Consider the following 20,068-nt stretch of genomic DNA (forward strand, 5'->3'; position numbering starts at 1 on the left):
GAAGTAGCATACTCTAGTAATAATAATAATAATAATAACGATGGTATTTGTTAAGTGCTTACTATGTGCAAAACAGTGTTCTAAGTGCTGGGGTTGATACAAGGTAATCAGGTTGTCCCACGTGGGGCTCACAGTTTAAATCCCGATCTTTCAGATGAGGTAACTGAGGCACAGAGACGTTAAGCAACTTGCCCGAAGTCGCACAGCTGACAAGTGGCAGAACCGGGGTTAGAACCCATGACCTCTGACTCCCAAGCCCGGGCTCTTTCCACTGAGCCACGCTGCTTCTCTTCCGCAACTGCAGAGAAATTCTTTCCCACCGGACACTGCGAATGGCATCATTCTGTGACACACGTGATGTGTGGAACTTTGAAAGGGGCAGGGGTCACCCTTCCAAGTGTCATTCATTCAATCGTATTTATTGAGTGCTTACTGTGTGCAAAGCACTGTACCGAGTGCTTGGGAGAGTACAATATAACACCAGACACATTCCCTGCCCACAACAAGCTCGCAGTCTAGCGGGTCAAAACCAAAGAGCTGGGTTCTAATCCTGCCTCTGCCACTTGTCTGTTGTGTGACCTTAGGCAAGTCACTTTTACTTCTCTGTGCCTCAGTTCCCTCATCTGTATGGGGATTTTATGGGGATTAAGAGTGAGCCCTATGTGGAACAGGGACTGTGTCCAACTCGATTATCTTGTATCTATCCCGGTGCTTAGAACAATGCCTGGCACATCATTAGCACTTATCAAATACCATTATTATTATTGTTATTATTGTTAATTCCATGGCACATTAAAAAGGATTAAGCACTTGATATTCACTTCAGCCCCACAGCACATATGTACATATTGGCAAGTTTTTCATAATATATATATATCGATATTTGTCTCACCCTCTAGTCTGTAAACTCCTCATGGGCAGGGAACATGTCTACCAATTCAGTTGATTGTTCTTTTCCAAGTGCTTTCTGTACAGTGCTCTGCACCCAGTAAATGCTCAGTAAATGTCATTGAGTGATTGACTGACTAAATTCATTTGTTGTACCATCATTTGATGAGCTTTCTGCATCACTGACTGCACCTTCTCCCACCACCTCTGCATGGTGCCTGCAGCCCTGGTGCTTCTCCAGCAAGATTCAAGCTCTTGATGTGTATTGGTGATGGTCCATTTCCCAAACTACTCTTCACTCTCCCAGCCCACCACTACTATCCTTCAGATGGAGCCTGGAGCCCTTTCCTCTGCCTGAAAGTCCTGCCATTTCCAAATCTGCCCCGCCACGACTTTTTTCCCCCATTTTACAGATGGAGGAACTGGGGTTCAGAGAGGTTAAGTGACTTCCTCAAGATCACCCAGAAGGCTAGTGGCAGAGCTGGATTTAGAACCTAAGTCTCTTGGATCCCAGTCCCAGCCTCTTTTCATTAGACCGGGCTGCCTTCTGAGTATAATCCCTTCCACACTGCTTGCATGTGAAGATTGCCCCTTACTGCAGGGATCCATCTTGGACTCCCTTCCTCCCCACTGCTCCTGTTCCAAGGCCGTTGCTGTAACTACGTATGTCTGTGTTCTGCTGCTGCATGTGTGCTTGAAGTTTTGTTTCTGCCCGTGTAAATTCAACAGAATTGAGCCAATAGTAGGTTTAATGCTGGGGATTGGCATAGGAAGTAGAACTAGTTTGCTGGGGAATTTGGAGAATCATTCCGGGCTCCTCAGCAGGCCCATTTGACACAGAAGTGACTCCATGTTATGGCTGGCTTGGTGTGTGTCTCTGGACTTGTCTGTGTCTCTGTGAATATTCCTGCCTCCGAGGTTCTCGAAGTCTCTGCCCAGTGAATAGAGGCAGGAAAACTGTTGCTTTTTTTAGTTCTAAAGAAAAAATAATCTATCCCCCTGTCTTTTCTTTGGGGGGCAGTGAATAATAAACACTCCAACCTGGAAGGGGGTGACTTTTCCTCACTGCAGTTTTTTAAGGCAGAGAAAAATGACAAGCCCAAATTGCACTTCCCAATTTTCTCCAAATGATAAAAAAAGCCCAAAAACCGAGAGAGCAATTTTTCAGTGATCTCTGGAGAAGAAGCAGGGAATCTGACACTTTATATGGCAGGTGGATTGACAGAGATAGCAAAGCTTCTTGCTCTCATGAGAAGCAAGACCCCATAATAAGGTCTTAATGAAGAAGAAAATGCTGTTTGCTAAGTCCATGACTTTCAACCTGTCTAGCTGGGTTCCCTCTGAGCAACCAGAAAAGTAAAATGAAATATTAAAGCAGCAACAACAGAGTTACTCGGGGCATATAGATGGAGCATGGGGGTCCCCATAGACCTTCCCAAAATGATGATAGGTTGTTACAGTAACAACCTTACCAGATCCTTGATTCTTCTCAACCACTCCCATTCTGTCAAAAGCCCCATTCATTTGACTGTCTTGAGCTTCCTGACACAATCCCTTCTGAACTCCAAATGCTACGCATGAAATCCTTATTCTGGAAGCTCCATCCAGGGAACAGGAAAGCCGGGGATAGTTCATGCATCCTACACGGAGAAAATCTGACCAAAGTCCTATGGTACTACCATTTGAGGATATAGCAAGGAAAAGCAATTCTGCATTACTTTTGAAGGTCTCTGAGCTGGGCAGCTGGCAGAAATCAGGACGATGCTGTGGAGTGACCTGGTCATCATTACATTCTTCCTGGTTCAAACTGGGATTGGGCTCCTGGGGAACTCAATATTGGTCTTGCTCTATTTTGGCATAGTCATGTCTCATCCCAGTCAGAAGAAGCCTGTAGACCTGATCCTGTCCCACCTGACTGTGGCCAACACAGTGATGCTTCTCACACAGTCCGTGCCAGGAATGGTGGTGGCTTTGGGGATGAACAATATTCTGGATGATGCAGGCTGTCTGATTGTCATCTACATCCGGAGAGTGGCCCGGGGCCTTTCCATCTCCACCACGTGTCTCCTCAGCACGTTTCAGGCCATCACCATCAGCCCCAGCACCTCCCGCTGGGCTAAGCTCAGACCCAGAGTCCCCAACTGCATCATCCCTTTCTTCCTCTTCTTCTGGTCCCTCAGCCTCTTGATCTACCTTAACATACTGAAAGCCATTGCAGTTATGAAAAATGCCACTCTTTCGATTAATGGCTACAGTATGAAATTGTGTCCCAATATGGTGCGGGTCCATTTATCCGGTGACATTGCATTCATTAGCGTTCCTTATTTCTGAGATCTCTTTTTTGTCTTCCTCATGAGCTGGGCCAGTGGTTACATGGTAATCATGCTTCATCAGCACCGAAAGAAAGTGCAGCACGTCCACAGTGCCAGCCTCTCCCCCAGATCTTCCCCAGAGTCCAGAGCCACCCTGACGATCCTACTCCTCGTTACCTGCTTTGCTTTCTTTTACTGCCTGAACTGCTGCCTTAACCTTTCCGTAAAGTTTGTTGGGGAGGATGCCTTCAGGTAGTATGGCCTTGTGACATTTATGAGTTCATGTTACCCTTCCCTTTGTCCATTGGTGCTGATCACCAATGATCCCCGGATTCCCAGACCTCAGTGTGTCCCTGAGATAAGAAGAGGCCACAGACCCCCAACGCACCCCAAGAGTGAACAGAAGGTAAGCCCCCAGCCCTATTCTCTGCCCAGTCCCTCACTGTGAAGATGGATGTCCAAGGGAAGAAGTGGATTCTAGGAGCAGGCTCCCTCCATGACTCCAAATTGCTGGTCTCTTGGCTGAGAGCACCAAGTGAGAGGTTTCATTCCTCAGTCTCTCTTGTGGAATGGATTCCCTTTCCAGTCTTCTGAATTCATTATGCGAACCTTGTTATCTTTCCCTCAAAGGAGAAAGAGGACATTGCTCTCAGGGAAAATGGCAGCTGGGTTGGTATTAGTGAAGACTAGATCCATTTATCAGCTTGTGCAGAAAAATAGAATCCTTTCCTTTTTTAAAAGAAATCGTATCTGTTAAGCACTTCCTAGGTTCCAGACACTGTAGTAAACACTGGGATAGATACAAGCTAATCAAGTTGGACACAGTCCATGTCCCACGTGGGGCTCACAGTCAATCCCCATTTTACAGATGAAGTAACTTAATAATGAGAGTATTTGTTAAGCGCTTACTATGTGCCAAGCACTGTTCTAAGCACTGGGGTAGATATAAGGTAATCAGCCACGTGGGGCTCACAATCTTAATCTCCATTTTACCGATGAGGTAACTGAGGCCTGGAGAAACGAAGTGACTTGCCCAGAGTCATACAGGTGACAAGCGGAGAAACTGGGATTAGAACCCATGACCTCTGACTCCCAAGCCTGTGCTCTTTCCACTAAGGCATGCGGCTTCTCAAGCACAGAGAAGTTAAGAGACTTGCCCAAGGTCCCTTAAAAGGACTCAGATTTTCTCAGGGCTCAGAAAGTCCAACTATGAGATGTCAGAGATGACTGCAAATCAATAAGGATATAACCATTCCAGCCAGTTACTGGAGCACAGGAAAACCAGTATTGTTACAATGAAGGTTACAACCTTGTTATTCCTTCTGCTCCCACTGATTGATCTCTACCATTACCTCTATTATCATCATCATCACCAACAACACCATCTTCCTCCTCCTCCTCCTCACTGCCATCACCAATGGTGTCATCGTTTTCATCGACATCAGTATCATCATTGTCATCATCAGTAGCCATACCAAGAATGGCTGAATGCTACTGCCTGATGTTGTCTGCTCTGAGCTCACTGGGCAGAGGGAGGGCAAAGATGGATGCGATCCCTGGGTGCCTCACACCTCGTGGAATGTGAATTGACTCTGACTTTACTGGAGGTTGAGCAGACCTTTCTTCACTTTCTCCACCTGATCTTTTAAGCCTTCCTTTTCTCTCCCCTATGTGTCTTACAGGGTGCCCATGGGCCTGCTGCTAGCTCCTCCACCCAGAGAGCAAACCACACCAGAATCGCCAGTTCCACTGCTCCTTCAAACAGTGTAAAATGAATAAACACCATTCTGCTCCACTGAGCCTAGGCCCACTTGCTGGGCTACCTTAAATGTGATGAATTATTGTTATCATCATCATCATTGCCATTATTATTTTTGCCATTCTAAGTGCTGAGAGAGGTACAGATTAATCAGATAGGACACAGTCTTGACCCCATATGAGGTTTACAGTCTAACCATGAGGGAGAACAGTCATTGAATCCCCAGTTTACAGATAAGGAAGCTGAGGCACAGAGAAGAGTGACTTGCCCAAGGTCAAAGAGCAGGCACTGGGTGAATCATTTCCCAATGGGTCTCCTATGGAAAAGACATCAACTAAAGGATCATAGACAGGGAAGTACGATCAACAGAGAGAAAGGAATTTCTGAGAAAAAAAAATATGTACATATATGCACATATATGTATATGTGCATATATACACATTTGTTAAATGAAATAATTATAAATAGAAGTCACAATTATAATGTACAATTATGGTAATTCTCATATAATTATATTATACACTATAATTAAATTTGTAATTTTGAATAGTAATTTAAAATGAATTTCATATATACACATATGTATATATATATAAACACAAAATAATGATCATAATTATGGCATTTGTTAAGTCTTTACTATGTGCCAAGCACTGTGGTATATAAAAGGTAATCAGGTTCTTCTACATGGGCTCACAGACTTAATCCCCATTTTATAGATGAGGTAACTGAGGCACTGAGAAGTGAAGTGGCTTGTCCAAGGTCACATAGCAGACATGTGGTGGGGCTGGGATTAGAAACCATGTCCTCTGACTCCCAAGCCCGTGTTCTTTTCATTAAGCCAGACTGCTTCTCACTAAATAATGGTACTTGTTAAGCGCTTACTATGTGCCAAGTACTGTTCTAAGCACCGGGGTAGATACAGGGTAATCAGGTTGTCCCACGTGGGGCTCACAGTCTTCATCCCCATTTTCCAGGTGATGGAACTGAGGCACAGAGAAATGAAGTGGCTTGCCCAAGGTCACACAAAAGACAAGTGGCGGAGCCGGAATTAGAACCCACGTCCTTTGCGTCCCAATCCCAATCTCTTTCAGCTAAGCCGCACTGCTTCTCTATATATGTGCTGCTTCTTACATAACTATATGTATAATGTTTATATACTATATATATGTAGTGTGTACGTTTATGTGCATATGTACACAAACACACAGCACATTCACACACACGTACACACACACTAATTTAAAGGCAGAATAGAGTTGCACTGGCTTGGGTTGTGTGGGGTGCCTTCACCTTAGACCCTAGTCCGGCTGTTCTCCTGGATGGTGATGGAGGGCTCATCTCTCAGTGGCCACCCCTTGCTTTCCCCACTTCCCCAGCCCCCCCACCAGATTGTGCTGGTCTCTGCTTCCCCCTCAGATAGCACAGTTTTGCAGAAGGCAGGGAGTAGGTGTGTGGGGGACAGAGGTCGAAAATGGAGGTAAAAAGAAATGAAACCTCAGGTTATCAGGGGTCATTGTCTCCCTTCCCCTATTTCCAGATGGACTGGAAAGATATTTCTCCCTCCTTTGCTCAACTCTCATCCTCAGCCTCCAGCGCCCTCCCCACCCACCCCACCACCCCATCCTCTCCAGAGACACTGTCAGGAAACTCCCAGTTGTAACAGCCTAATCAGGAGTTGCTCAAAGCTCTGAGAACAGTATGACATAATGGCACCCCAGTTCGTTGCTTTGTCAAGTGGAGATGAGATCATTCTCTTTAATTCTCCTGTCCCAGTCCTTCAGTTGACAAGATAATCACAATCATGGAGGGGGGTGAGAACTCATTCCATCCCTTCCCTACAAATTCTGCCCCAGCCTCCCTCCCAAACATTGTGGGCACCAGATCTGCACTAGCGGTTACCATCTCGGTGAGTGGCTCTTCCTGTCTCAGATTCCTAGGAGGGGTTTGGAAGAGAGCACCTGAAACTAGAGGGGGAGTTGAAAACCTGGTTGCTAAGACTCTGTGTTGGGCCATTGTACTTATCAAACGTTAATAGCATAATAGCATAATATGCCAAACACCGGAATAGACTCTCTGTATGATGGAGTGTTATATGCCTGCCATCCTGGAGGTGTTGGTTCTAGCACTTAGTTCTGTGTTTCTTCCATTTTTTTGTGGATTGATTGGGAGTGATACTGGGGGTTGGAGGGTATCCCTCAGGAGATATCGTTGCCCTCAGAGTCTGAATAAAGTACCACGGTGATTCTGAGGAAAAGGGTGGTTTGGGGTCATGGCGAGCAGGGAAAAGGGTATTATTATACTATTATTATTATTATTATTATTATTATTATTATTATTATGGTATTCTCTTAAGTGCTTACTATGGGTCAAGTACTTTTCTAAGTGCCAGAGTGAATACAAGTGAATCAGGGTGGACACAGTTCCTGTCCCACGTGGGGCTCACAGACTAAGTAGGAGAGACAACACGTATTTACAATTTTACAACTGAGGAAACTGAGACGTAGAGTTGATCAAGTAAAGTGACTTGTCCAAGGTCACACAAAAAGCACTTGGCAGAGCCAGGATTAGAACCTAGGTCCTCTCACTCCAAGGTCCTTGTTCTATCCAGTAGGTCGTGCTGCTTCTCAAAAGTATTCATTAATTCATTCATCCGACCATATTTATTGAATATTTACTGTGTGCAGAGCACTGTACTAAGCACTTGGGAGAGTACAATATCACAATTAACAGACACATTAGAAGTCACTGAGGGTGAAAATGCTGGGATCCAGGGTGCTGACTAGGGTCTTAACCCGACACAGAGAGACCCCCTCCCCACCACACTCCAGTTCTCACCCTGTCTAGGATCTAGACAGCAGAGAGAGCGTCCTGCAGTCAGCTCAGAGAGCTTGGCTCCTAAAGAGCAGACGCTTAGTGTCAGATCTCCCAGCCTGTTCCTGGCTCTTCCCCACTATAGACATTCCCACTGGTCCAGAACATGGACAGGCTGGTCCTTACCCCTGGGGCAACAGGCCAGAGACCAGTTCAGACTGTGGGATGGAGGCTTTCCTGAATGGACTTCCCCAAATTAGAATCCATTGAGGCCAGAGTTAGAGATGGGCACAACCAGGAGCCAAAGCTATGGAGTGGGATTCCAGCGATAACATTTGCTGAGCCGGTGGGAGAAGCAGATTTTCCACAGGTGAGGAAGCCCCCATGTCCCCTCCTCACTCTTAGGGCCAAGGGTGCCACTTTTTCATATGCTTCCCTCTGAATGCTCCCCTTCCCTCCCTGGTCTTCCCCATCCCGACTGAAGCCAGTTCACCACCTGAAACCCAACCTACTTTTTTCTTGCTTTCAATACTGTGTGGCAGTGTGGTCCATTCGGAGTGCTTAGAACAGTGCTTTGCACATAGTAAGTGCTTAATGAATGCCATCATCATTATTATTATTATCTGGCAGTCAGAGGACCCGGGTTCTAATCATGGCCCCACCCCTGGCCTGATGTGTGACCTTGAATTAATCACTTAACATCCCTGGGCTTCAATTTCCTTATGTGTAAAATGGACCTGTTCTCCATTCCCCTTAGATTGTGAGCCCCGTGTGGTACAGATACTTTGTCTGATGTGATTGTATTGCGATTGTATGTACTCCAGAGCTTAGTACTGTATTAGGCACATTGTGAGTATTTTTGTTAAAAAAACAATTATTATTTTTACACTTCCTACTTTGCAACCAGCCCTCCCAGCCTTGGTCAGAGTGGGAGTGAAATGGGGAATCAAGAAATGTGTAAGGAAGAATGAAAGATGCATACATGCACATGATAAGGTGGCTTGTGCACAGGAGCGAAGGAAGCAGACTGTGGAGGTGATGCAGAGCTGTGGGTAAGTGTTATGAGATTGACAAAAGGTTAAGGGAGTGAGTGAGTTTAGTGCAGTTGAGAGGGGGGTGTTGAGGACATCAATTTTGTCATTAAGGGAAGGTAGTTTGGGTATGGAGGCTAAATGGGGCGTGATGACTTGAGAAAATTGCATGGGATCAAAAGATTGGAGATATCTGTAGAAGACCAAAACAGATCCCTGGAGAGGAGGTGTGCGGGAAACAAGGCAGATGAGGATATTTTGGTCACATAGACAGATTTCAGAGTTGGTTAGGGTGGAGATCTGAGGAGGTTAAGTGAGTTTTCTTGATAAAAATATGGAAGGTGTTGTGGATGGAGGAGTAGAATTTAAGACTCCTGGGACTCAGAGTTCAGGACATATCCAGTGCCACAGCAACCACTACAGCAGCCACCAGTTTTCCAGGGTTTTTGAACAGGCCTCAGTCTGCGGTTGATTTTCTCATTGCCACCAGGATGGAGGAAGGCAGGACTGGATGGAGACTCCTCAGTGGCATGGAGAAGAGCCAGTACTAGTTCTTAGGAGGCACCATGGCTAGATGTCCAGTGGTGGAGATGACAAGCACATGACAACAGCTTTTATCCCTGGCCCGGTTGGACGGAGCAGGCTGGGAGTAGGGTCCCTTGGTGGCTGGACAGAAGGTGCTAATTCATTCATTCATTCAATCATATTTATTGAGCACTTACTGTGTGCAGAGCACTGTACTAAGTGCTTTGGAAGTACAAGGTGGCAACATATAGAGACGGTCCCTTCCCAACAGTGGGCTCACAGTCTAGAAGGGGGAGACAGAGAACAAAACAAAACATATTAACAAAATAAAATAAATAGAATAAATATGTGCAAATAAAACAAATAGAGTAATAAATATGTACAAACATATATACATATATACAGGTGCTGTGGGGAAGGGAAGGAGGTAAGGCGGGGGGAATGCAGAGTGGGGGGAGGGGGAGAGGAAGGAGGGGAGTCAGTCTGGGAAGGCCTCCTGGAGGTGATGAACTCTCAGTAGGGCCTTGAAGGAAGGGAGCGAGCTTGCTTGGCAGATGTGGGGAGGGAGGTAACAGTTTCTTTGCTCAGCCATGGTGGAGAGAGGTCAAGAGCATGCAGCAATCGATCTATGGTATTTATTGAGCATTTACTGTGTACAGAGCACCGTACTTAGCACTCTGCCATCAAAAAAGCAATCCCGATTCTGCTCCGCCAAATCACGTCCCTCACCTCTTTTTGAAGCCTGCTCAACTTAACCTCATCCAGGAAGTTGCCTGGATTCACTCTTCTGACCGTCCTCCCTCCAATAATTCTAGCACTCTGTGGACCCTGATGTATAAGGAAAAGGAGTGGTGCCTAGTGGAAAGAGCAAGGACTGGGAAGCAGGAGAACTTGTATTTACATCCCAGTATCACTTGCCAAATGCGTGACCTTGGACAAGTCACTTTTTTGCCTCACTTTCCTCATCTATAAATGAGGGACAGAATACCTGTTTTCCCTCTTAGCCCCTCATGGAACAGGGATGGTATCAGATGTAATTATCCCGTGTTTGCCCCAGACTTTAGCACTGTTTTTGGCATGCAGTAAGTGCTTTGAGTTATAATTTCTTCTAAATGGGATACTGAGCCTTATCATTAGTATCCTGCTTTAATATCTGTATGCATGTTTCTGTTGCCTGTGTTTTTACGGAGTTCGTGTGAGTTCTGCCTTCTCTTTACTATTCAGTTGTCAGCTCTCTGATGGCAGGAGCTGTGATTTCTCCATTATCTGGTTCCTCCCCACAGTGCCTCCATCCAGGGCTCAATCCATTGGTGCTTAGGACTTGTGGCCTGACTGACACAGTTTTCTTTTACCTGAACCCCACTGTCTAGTTTCTCTTAAATATGAAGCCCACTTCTCTTATGCTGTTGAGTCATCTCCAACCCATCGCAGCTCCATGGACACATCTCTTCCAGAATGCCCCTCTTCCACCTGCAGACGTTCTGGAAGTATATCCAAAGAGTTTTCTTGGTGAAAATATGGAAGTGGTTTACCATTACCTTCTTCCACGCAGTAAACTCGAGTCTTTGCACTCGATTCACTCCCACAACTCTGCTACACAGCACGGGTGAGTTTTGACTTGTAGCAGATTACCTTCCACTCACTAGCTATTGCCCAAGCTAGGAATGGACTGGGTATGCCTCTGCTTGACTCTCCCTACCAAAGTAGAGACTGGTAAAATACTGGAAACTCTCCAGGTGCAATCCTGAGAGGAGATGAAGCCCACTAGCAGGAGTTAATTCCCCACCTTGTTCCATCTCTCTCACTCCCTTTCACGCTTTCTTTCCTTCAAGGGCACTCTGGTGATGATGATTTCAAGACACATAGCCCAGGCTATCTGCTTCCTCACCCAGACCGGAGTTGGGGTCATGGGAAATTCCCTCCTGATCACACTCCACATCTCCGCATTTCTTCTGAACCACAAGCCAAAGCCCACGGACCTGATCATCGTTCACCTGGCCCTGGTCCACGCTATGATGCTCCTTACCAGGGGGGTGACTGTGGGGGCATCTCTACTGGGGCACCGGCTCATCCAGAATGACATTGGGTGTAAGGCTTTCGCATATGTGTACCGCGTTTCCCGCGGCCTCTCCATCTGCACCACTGCTCTCCTGAGTGCAGTCCAGGCCGTCACCATCAGTCCCAGGAGCAGTCCCTGGGCCCAGCTCAAATTTGACACCCCAAAATGCATCTTGTCGATTTGTGTCTTCTCCTGGTTGGTCAAGCCGCTGATTAGCAGAAACCTTCTGCTCCAAGTCATCTCTTCCCCCAACGTGACCAGGTGGGGGCTGACATTTCATGATAACGACTGTTATCACCTCCGTCGGCGTCGTCCTCCAGGGGTTTTGTCTTGCCCTGATGATTCTGCGGGACGGCACCTCTCTGGGGCTCATGAGCCATGCCAGTGCCCACAAAGTCCTTTTCCTCTACCGACATGGCCAGCGGGTCCAGTATCTTCACACCTCCAACCTCCCCGGCCAAGCCGCTCCAGAGAGAAGAGCCACCCAGAGCATCCTGCTGCTGTTGAGCTGCTTTGTGACTTTCTACTGTGTGGACTTCCTATTTTCCTGCTTCCTAGGCACATCCTTAAAGAATAACTTCATACTTAACAGTTCTAACATGTTTGTGGTCAGTGGCTATGCCACCATCAGCCCCTTTGCGCTGCTCCAAAGCAACCCAGGAATCATTAAGTTCTTGCCTCATTTTTTGCTGAAGAAAAGTCCCCACGGCCCCCAGGTGGCCACTACTGTAGGGAGGACGTCTTTTCTTCCCAAGCAGCATCTGTGAAGTTTCAGTGGGAGGGAAGAAACAGCTGGATGTTACAGCATCTCTGCCTGTGGAAGGGCTCCTAGACTCTAATCCCTAGATTGTAAATTCCTTGAGAGCAGGGATGGTGCCTAACAACTCTGTTGTTCTCTCCCAAATGCTTAGTTGTTCTCTCCCTTGAACCCTTAGAAATAGTGGCAATAATATTTATTAAGCCCTTATTGTGTGCAGAGCACTATACAGGTGGAAATTAAACAAAGTCCCTGTCCCTCGGGGAGCTCACACTTTGCATGGGCTCTGGAGTTTCTTCCCATCTAACTAATTCCCACCTACCTTTGCCCATTTCCTCCCCTGGGATTAGCAGGACTCCAGTTCATATCCTCAGGGGAGTGATTGATTGATGCTCATCCAAATGAGTTTTTTGCCCCTGGAAGAGTTCCTGAGGAGTAAGCAGTTTCTCTCTTCTAGAAACCTCTGGAATTTACCCCTTTATATATGGATGGGATGGGCCTGCTGAATTATCACATGAGTCTTGGAGAAATTTGAGCCTCGAGAATCCCATCTCAGTCTTCCAAAGTTTTCATGCTTCGTATTCATTTCTTTATAATAATAACTATGGTATTTATTAGGCACTTATGTGCCAAGAACAGTACTGAGCATTGGTGTGGGGGTGAGATAATTAGATTAGGCACTGCCCCTGAGTCACATGGGGCTCACAGTCTGAGGGGGAGAGAGAACAGGCATACAATCCCCATTTTACAGTTGAGGAAGCAGAGGCAGATAGAAATTTAGGAGACTTGCCCAAGGTCTCACAGCAGGCAAGTGTCATAATAATAATAATAATTGTATTTATTAAGCGCTTACTATGTGCAAAGCACTGTTCTAAGCGCTGGAGAGGTTACAAGGTGATCAGGTTGTCTCACAGGGGCTCACAGTCTTCATCGCCATTTTACAGATGAGGTAACTGAGGCTCAGAGAAGTAAAGTGACTTGTCCAAAGTCACACAGCTGACAACTGGCGGAAAACCAGGATTAGAACTCAGTTCTCTTGAATCCCAGCCCATGCTCATTTACTAAGCTACTCTTCTTCCATGAATTAGATAATCTAATAAACCAATCCCTTAGGCAGCCTCAGCCTGCTCCACCCCAAATCCCAGTTCAGAGATTAGAGACTGTTTCAAATGGACAAGGTGGATATTTTTTATTCCGTGATCAATGAGGGGGGCACTGCCCGATGCTTCATATGCCTCCAAGGACTCTCTTCACACCCCCGTATCTGGATCACTGTCCTTTGGCAGTGTGGCTTAGTGGAAAGAGCCCGGGCTTGGGAGTCAGAGGTCATGCATGGGTTTGAATCCCAACGCCGCCAATCAATCAATCAATCGTATTTATTGAGCGCTTACTGTGTGCAGAGCGGTGTACTAAGCGCTTGGGAAGTACAAGTTGGCAACATATAGAGACAGTCCCTACCCAAAAGCGGGCTCACAGTCTAGAAGGGGGAGACAGAGAACAAACCCAAACATACTAACTAAATAAAATAAATAGAATAGATATGTACAAGATAAATAGAGTAATAAATATGTACAAATATACATACATATATACAGGTGCTGTGGAGAAGGGAAGGAGGTAAGATGGGGGATGGAGAGGGGGATAAGGGGGAGAGGAAGGAAGGGGCTCAGTCTGGGAAGGCCTCCTGGAGGAGGTGAGCTCTCAGTAGGGCCTTGAAGGGAGGAAAAGAGCTACCTTGGCGGATGGGCAGAGGGAGGGCATTCCAGGCCCAGGGGATGACGTGGGCCGGGGGTCGATGGCAGGACAGGCGAGAACGAGGCACGGTGAGGAGATTAGCGGCAGAGGAGTGGAGGGTGCAGGGTGGGCTGTAGAAGGAAAGAAGGGAGTTGAGGTAGGAGGGGGCGACTTGATGGAGAGCCTTGAAGTCGAAGGTGAGGAGTTTCTGCCTGATGCGCAGATTGATTGGTGGCCACTGGAGATTTTTGAGGAGGGGAGTAACACGCCCAGAGCGTTTCTGGACAAAGACAATTCGGGCAGCAGCATGAAGTATGGTTTAAAGTGGGGAGAGACACGAGGATGGGAGATCAGAGAGAAGGCTGATGCAGTAGTCCAGACGGGATAGGATGAGAGCTTGAACGAGCAGGGTAGCGGTTTGGATGGAGAGGAAAGGGCGGATCTTGGCAATGTTGTGGAGCTGAGACCGGCAGGCTTTGGTGACGGCTTGGATGTGAGGGGTGAATGAGAGAGCGGAGTCGAGGATGACACCAAGGTTGCGGACTTGTGAGATGGGAAGGATGGTAGTGCGGTCAACAGAGTGCCGCCACTTGTCCGCTGTGTGACTTTGGGCAAGCCACTTAATTTCTCTGTGTCTCAGTGACCTCATCTGTCAAATGGGGATGAAGACTGTGAGTCCCACATGGGACAACCTGATTACCTTGTATCTCCCCCAGTACCTAGAACAGTACTTGGCATATAGTAAGCGCTTAACAAATACCAACGTTATCATCATTATTATTATAGATACCTCCTTTCTCAAAGTGGGGGAAGGGGAGGTAAGGGAGGGAACGGACTTCTTGGCCAACAGTTTATGAACCTCACCAAGTTGCATGGTGTGGCTGAGTGAAACAATATCACAAGGTTGGGATTCAGAAGATCCGTCTTCTACTCCACGCTCTACCCCATGTCTTCTGTCTGAACTCAAATTGATAATCATTATGCTATTTGTTGAGCTCTTATTACAGCCAAGCATTTGCTAAAGGCTGAGATAAATACAATGAAAGGAGATTGGACACAATCCCTGTCCCACATGAGACTCACAGTCTAAAGGGGAGGGAAATCAGGGATCTTATACCCATTTAAAGGAAAACTGAGGTTCAGAGAAGTTATCTCTGAATTCACACTTTCCTCTCCATCCAAACTGCTACTACATTGATTTAATCATTTATTTCCCACCTTGACTACCACGTCAGCCTCCTCACTGACCACATTTCCCCCCGTCTCTCCAGTCCATATTTCAATCTGCTGCCCAAATCATTCTTCTAAACGAGTTCAGTTCATATTAACCACTCCTCAAAAACCTTTAACAGTTTACCATCCACCTCTGCACCAGACAGAAACTCTTCACCGTCATCTTTAAGGGACACAATCAGCTCTCTCTCTCTCTCCTTTTCTCACTGATCTACTACAAAGCAACCCACACATTCAACTTCTCTAACACCAACCTACTCTCTGTACCTTGATCTCCTCTATCTCATCATTGACCCCCATACCAATGTCTTCCCTCAGGGGCCTGGAACGTCCTCCCATTTCCTAGGTGACAATCCACCACTCTTCCCACCTTCAAAACTGTCCTAAAATCCTGAAATCACATCTCCTCTAAGAGGCCTTCCCTGATTAAGTCCTCATTTCCCCTATCGGCCTTCCCTTCTGCATGGACAACGCACTTGGCCGTTTGCCCCATAAGCACTTTGATACTCACAGCACTTAGGCAACTCTCCTTATATTCTACTATTTATCCTATCTATAATTTTTTTTAATGTCTGCCCGCCCCTGTTGACTGTAAGCTTCTTATGGGTAGGGATTGCACCTACCAACTCTTTTGAACTGTGTTTTCCCCAAGTACTTAGTATTTTTCTCTGTTAATAGTAAGCACTCAATAAATAACATTGATTGATTGATTGATAAAATTATGTGAGTTGCCCAAGATCACGTAGCTGGCCAGTGGTATAGCTGGGATTAAAATCCAGGTCTTCTGACTCTCAGTCAGGCCCATGCTCTTTCTGCTAGACTATGATGCTCTTTCCACTAGGCCATGCTGCTTCTCACAAATGAAGCCAGCTAAGGACATTGAGACCCTGGGCAGAACCTCATAAAATACCGCTGAGCATTTGTATGTCTGATCTTCTCCCTTTACAGTGCAAGCTCAATGTGGGCAGGGAGCATGAATTGTGTTTCTCTTGTATTTCCCAAGTGCTTCCTACAGTGCATTGCACTCTGGGAGCTAAATGCATACGATTACTACTACCACTAGAACAATCAATTGATTGTATTTATTAAATGCTTACTGGGAGCAGACCACTGTACTAAGTACCCCTTGGGAGAAAACAATTTAGTAATTAGTAGGTTGTGTAATGTAGTTTGTACTACTTCTCATTAATAGTAGTAGGATAACTCAGATGCTGGGAAAAATGATGGAATAAAATTGGTAGATCAGAGTTAAGGAATAGAGCCAAAATTGAAGGCAAAAGGATGGCAGCTAAAAAAAAGCCATATAAAATTCCAGGGGAGCCTTAAATCTTTTTAATAAATTGCTTGTGGCACACCGCGGCTAAGTCACAGTAATTATGTCCAAACTGGAAACCAGATATGGCACACCACGGCTAAGTCACAGCAACTATGTCTAAACTGGAAACCAGATACAAACCAGAAGACAACTGCAGATATTTTTAGATGGGTATGCAACAAGGAAATATTAAGTGGATGAGCTAATATTGGAGTTCTTGAGAGTCTGATAGTCCCACATAAATGTTATACGCCAAAAGATGAAAAATAAACATTAAATTAATTTAGGTCAGGAACTATTGAAATGTGCATCCAAATTGGGAATTTTCTTCATTGAGCAAATACAAAAGTGGGAATTGGCCATGGTGACCCCTGTCTCTCAGCAGATGCACATTGTAAGAATTGGTAGACAAGTTCCCTGCCCACAAGGAGTTCCCAGTCTCGAGAGGATGACAGATATTAAGTATACTAAGTGTGGCAATCGGCACCTAGTAGAGAAGCAGCGTGGCTCAGTAGAAAGAGCACGGGCTTTGGAGTTAGACGTCATGAGTTCAAATTCCAGCTCCGTCAGTTGTCAGCTGTGAGACTTTGGGCAAGTCATTTTACTTCTCTGTGCCTCAGTTACCTCATCTGTAAAATGGGGATTAAGACTGTGAGCGCCCCCCGTGGGACAACCCGATCACCTTGTAACCTTCCCAGCGCTTAGAACAGTGCTTTGCACATAGTAAGCACTTAATAAATGCCATTATTATTAGTAGTAGTAGTAGGAACTCACCAAATATGATTGGTTGAAGACTTACCTCATCTGTAAAATGGGGATTGAGACTGTGAGCCCCCTGTGGGACAGTGACTGTGTCCAACCCAGCACTTAGTACAGTGCCGGGCACATAGTAAGTGCTAAACAAATACCATAATTCTTATTATTAGTTTACTCCTACAGTGCTCATTCAAATGTTGCTCAGTGGATAGAGCACGGGCTTGGGAGGAGGTCATGGGTTCAAATCCCAGCTCTGCTGCTTGTCAGCTGTGTGACCTTGGGCAAGTCACTTAACTTCTCTGTGTTACACTTCCCTCATCTGTGAAATGGGGATCAAGATTGAGCCCCCCATGGGTCAACCGTGATCATTGTGTGTCCTCGCCAGTGCTTAGAACAGTGCTTTGCACACAGTAAGCACTTAACAAATGCCATCATTACTATTATTATTACTAGGGTGCTCAATACATAGCAGGCCCTCAATAAGTGGCATTGATTAACTGATTGATGGGCAGGAGAGGATTGGAGGCAAAGGGAGGGAGAAGGTCTGTGATTAGAGGAGCTTCCCTCAGCTCTCTGCTGCCTTCACAACTGCTCCCCTTCATTTTCTAGGTTTGATTCCATCACTATTTGGGAAATTTGCTCCCTTAGAAGTCCAGTCCTCTCGTTGGGCAGGAATGTCTGCTTGCTGTGTCCCCTCCATCCCCTTCTCTCTTCAGTTCTTTTGCTAGTGAATCTGTTCCTTCTTAATGTCAATTATCCTTTTCTGTCCTCCTCCTCCCTCTGCTTCCTCATTTCTCTTCTTTCTTCAAGTGAGTAACAATCAATGGTATTTATTGAACATTTACCGTGTGTGTAAAGCACTGTAATAAACTCTTGGGAGTGAGCAATAGAATAGAGTTGGTAGAGACACAATCCCTGCCCTCAAGGGATTTGCCATCTAGTGAGAACTCCAGCTGACAGAATGCACTCTGATTTCAAAAGAAAATATTCGGGAAAACTAACCTGAGCTTCATTCTCCTCCCCTTCTCTCTTTCCTCCAATCTTTAGTCCATTTTTGAGCCATTTGGGGTGACTAAATGTGATCCCCCAGCCACTGATCTGAGCTCCCTCTTTTCCAAATCCACAGCTCTCCACATCTTCAAAGCCCTCTTGAAATGCCACCTCCTCCAAGAGTCCTTTCATGATTAATGTTCATTCTCTGCAGGTCATAACATCCCAACTTCCCACTTGATACATTTCCTCCCACCTCTGATGGCCCCACCTTCACATGTAACAATTCTGTCCCTATAGACTTGCCCCCTCTGCTACTTAAGCATGTATTCATCTCCATCTTTCCATTCTCTTCCTCCTTTCTGTAATTTGTCTCGGGGCTGACTTTGCTCCTAGACTTGTGAGCTCCTTGTGGGCAGGGACTGTCTTCTCTAGAGGTCTGGGTACAGTACGAGCTCAACCAATATGATTGATTGCATGGTTGTAATATTCATTCAATCGTATTTATTGAGCACTTACTGGGTGCAGAGCACTGTACTAAGCATTTGTAATAACAATTGTACTGGTTACTTTCTTATTCTGTGTCAAGCTCTGCAGTAGGTAAAAGATAATCAGGTCAGACTGTCCCTGCCCCACATGGGACTCATAGGCTAAGGAGTAAGAGGAACAAGATATTGAACCTCCTTTCTACAGTGAAGCAAAGGAACTTGCCTAGGTTCATCCAGCAGGTGAGTGACAGAGTCGGGATTAAAAACCAGGACCTTTGACTCTCAAACCATGCCCTTTCTACCACACTGCTTCTCAGACCTTAGAATTGAGAGTCAGCCCCAAAAGTCCTGACTGAAGCTGAGCTATGCCTGGGTCTTGCTGCTTCCGCAGTTGAGCGGATGTGCTGAGGTCATAACTATTGTACTCCCTGAAGCACTTGGTACAGCGTCCACCTCATAGTTAGCTGTCAAATATCAATGATTGATAACCGTTGCATCACTGTGTAGGAACCAGGCTTTCTCTTCTTCCCCCCTCCTCATCCAGAGTCAGAGTGGATGGTGACCTTAAGACACATGAGTCTCTGACCACATGGGGTACTTGCATGTCTTTCCAGGCAGCTGGTCTCCAACACCCTCCTACCTGCAATCCCACGGAAAGTGTGGTGAGTCAAGAAGCTTCCTTCACACACTACAAGGGATCTGTGTGGGAAATAGGAGAGTCCCTTTTCCAAAACGTTCTCATCCTCCAGTCACTGTGAATCACCAGGAATGGACTGATGGTGGAGAAGGTGAACGACAGCACCATGTGGATATTTACCAGCAGAGGAGACTTCTCCTTCCTATTTAGTAAAACACTCAACGTGATCGACTGTCATCCATAGAGGATGACATAGGGCGTCACCAGGGTAACAACCCTCTTGGCTGCTCTGACTTCGAGCATCACCCTGGGGGAGTGGCCAGGCCTGTGAAGGTGCCGGACCCGCTGGTGGTGCCTGCGCAAGACAAACACCATGTAACCGCTGGCCATGCTTGTGATCCCCACAAAGAACAGGTCTCGGAAGGAGACCATAACTGCGTTTACCAGGGCAGCCTCTGTACTGGGAGAGGTTACTGCACAATACTTGAGGTCGAATGCTACGTGTACACTGGTGCTGTTCCGAGGGCCTGTCACATATATCACCACATTGACATCAATCAGCAGACTGAGGACCCAGAAAAGGACACAGGAGGGGATGATGCACTTGGGGAATACGGATTTGACTCCAGCCCAGCACGAGTTGCCGGGACTGATGGTGATGGCCTGGAACATGCTCAGAAGGTGAGTACCTAAGGATTTGAAGAGTGATGACCTACGTGCACTTTTGAAGGAGATAGGAGTGAAATAAAGGGATGGGAGGTTAATCGGGG

At 46.2% G+C, this 20,068-nt stretch overlaps 1 protein-coding gene and 1 non-coding gene across 2 annotated transcripts; one reads left to right on the top strand and one right to left on the bottom strand.

The window, feature by feature from the left end:
* Window positions 1-10,784: 10,784 nt before the first annotated feature.
* LOC119924107 (putative vomeronasal receptor-like protein 4) lies at window positions 10,785-13,441 on the top strand. Its single transcript, XM_038743155.1, has 4 exons — window positions 10,785-10,838; window positions 11,162-11,641; window positions 11,709-12,116; window positions 13,388-13,441. The coding sequence occupies exons 1-4, from the start codon at window positions 10,785-10,787 to the stop codon at window positions 13,439-13,441; spliced, it is 996 nt and encodes a 331-aa protein (XP_038599083.1).
* Window positions 10,946-11,083, bottom strand: LOC119924152. The gene has a single exon (XR_005449048.1). It is a non-coding gene; the product is annotated as a small nucleolar RNA SNORA7 (small nucleolar RNA).
* Window positions 13,442-20,068: the final 6,627 nt, after the last annotated feature.

The sequence above is a fragment of the Tachyglossus aculeatus genome, unplaced genomic scaffold (assembly GCF_015852505.1).
Source record: "Tachyglossus aculeatus isolate mTacAcu1 unplaced genomic scaffold, mTacAcu1.pri scaffold_82_arrow_ctg1, whole genome shotgun sequence".
In the NCBI taxonomy this organism is placed as follows: Eukaryota; Metazoa; Chordata; class Mammalia; order Monotremata; family Tachyglossidae; genus Tachyglossus; species Tachyglossus aculeatus.

Bases quoted from the DNA above. Each gene is read 5' to 3' on its own strand.
- LOC119924107 (XM_038743155.1), top strand. From the start codon at position 10,785: ATGCCCCTCTTCCACCTGCAGACGTTCTGGAAGTATATCCAAAGAGTT. The intron at 10,839-11,161 runs GTGAAAATATGG...CTTTCCTTCAAG, and splicing joins ATATCCAAAGAGTTTTCTTG to GGCACTCTGGTGATGATGAT. The intron at 11,642-11,708 runs GTGACCAGGTGG...GTCGTCCTCCAG, and splicing joins AAGTCATCTCTTCCCCCAAC to GGGTTTTGTCTTGCCCTGAT.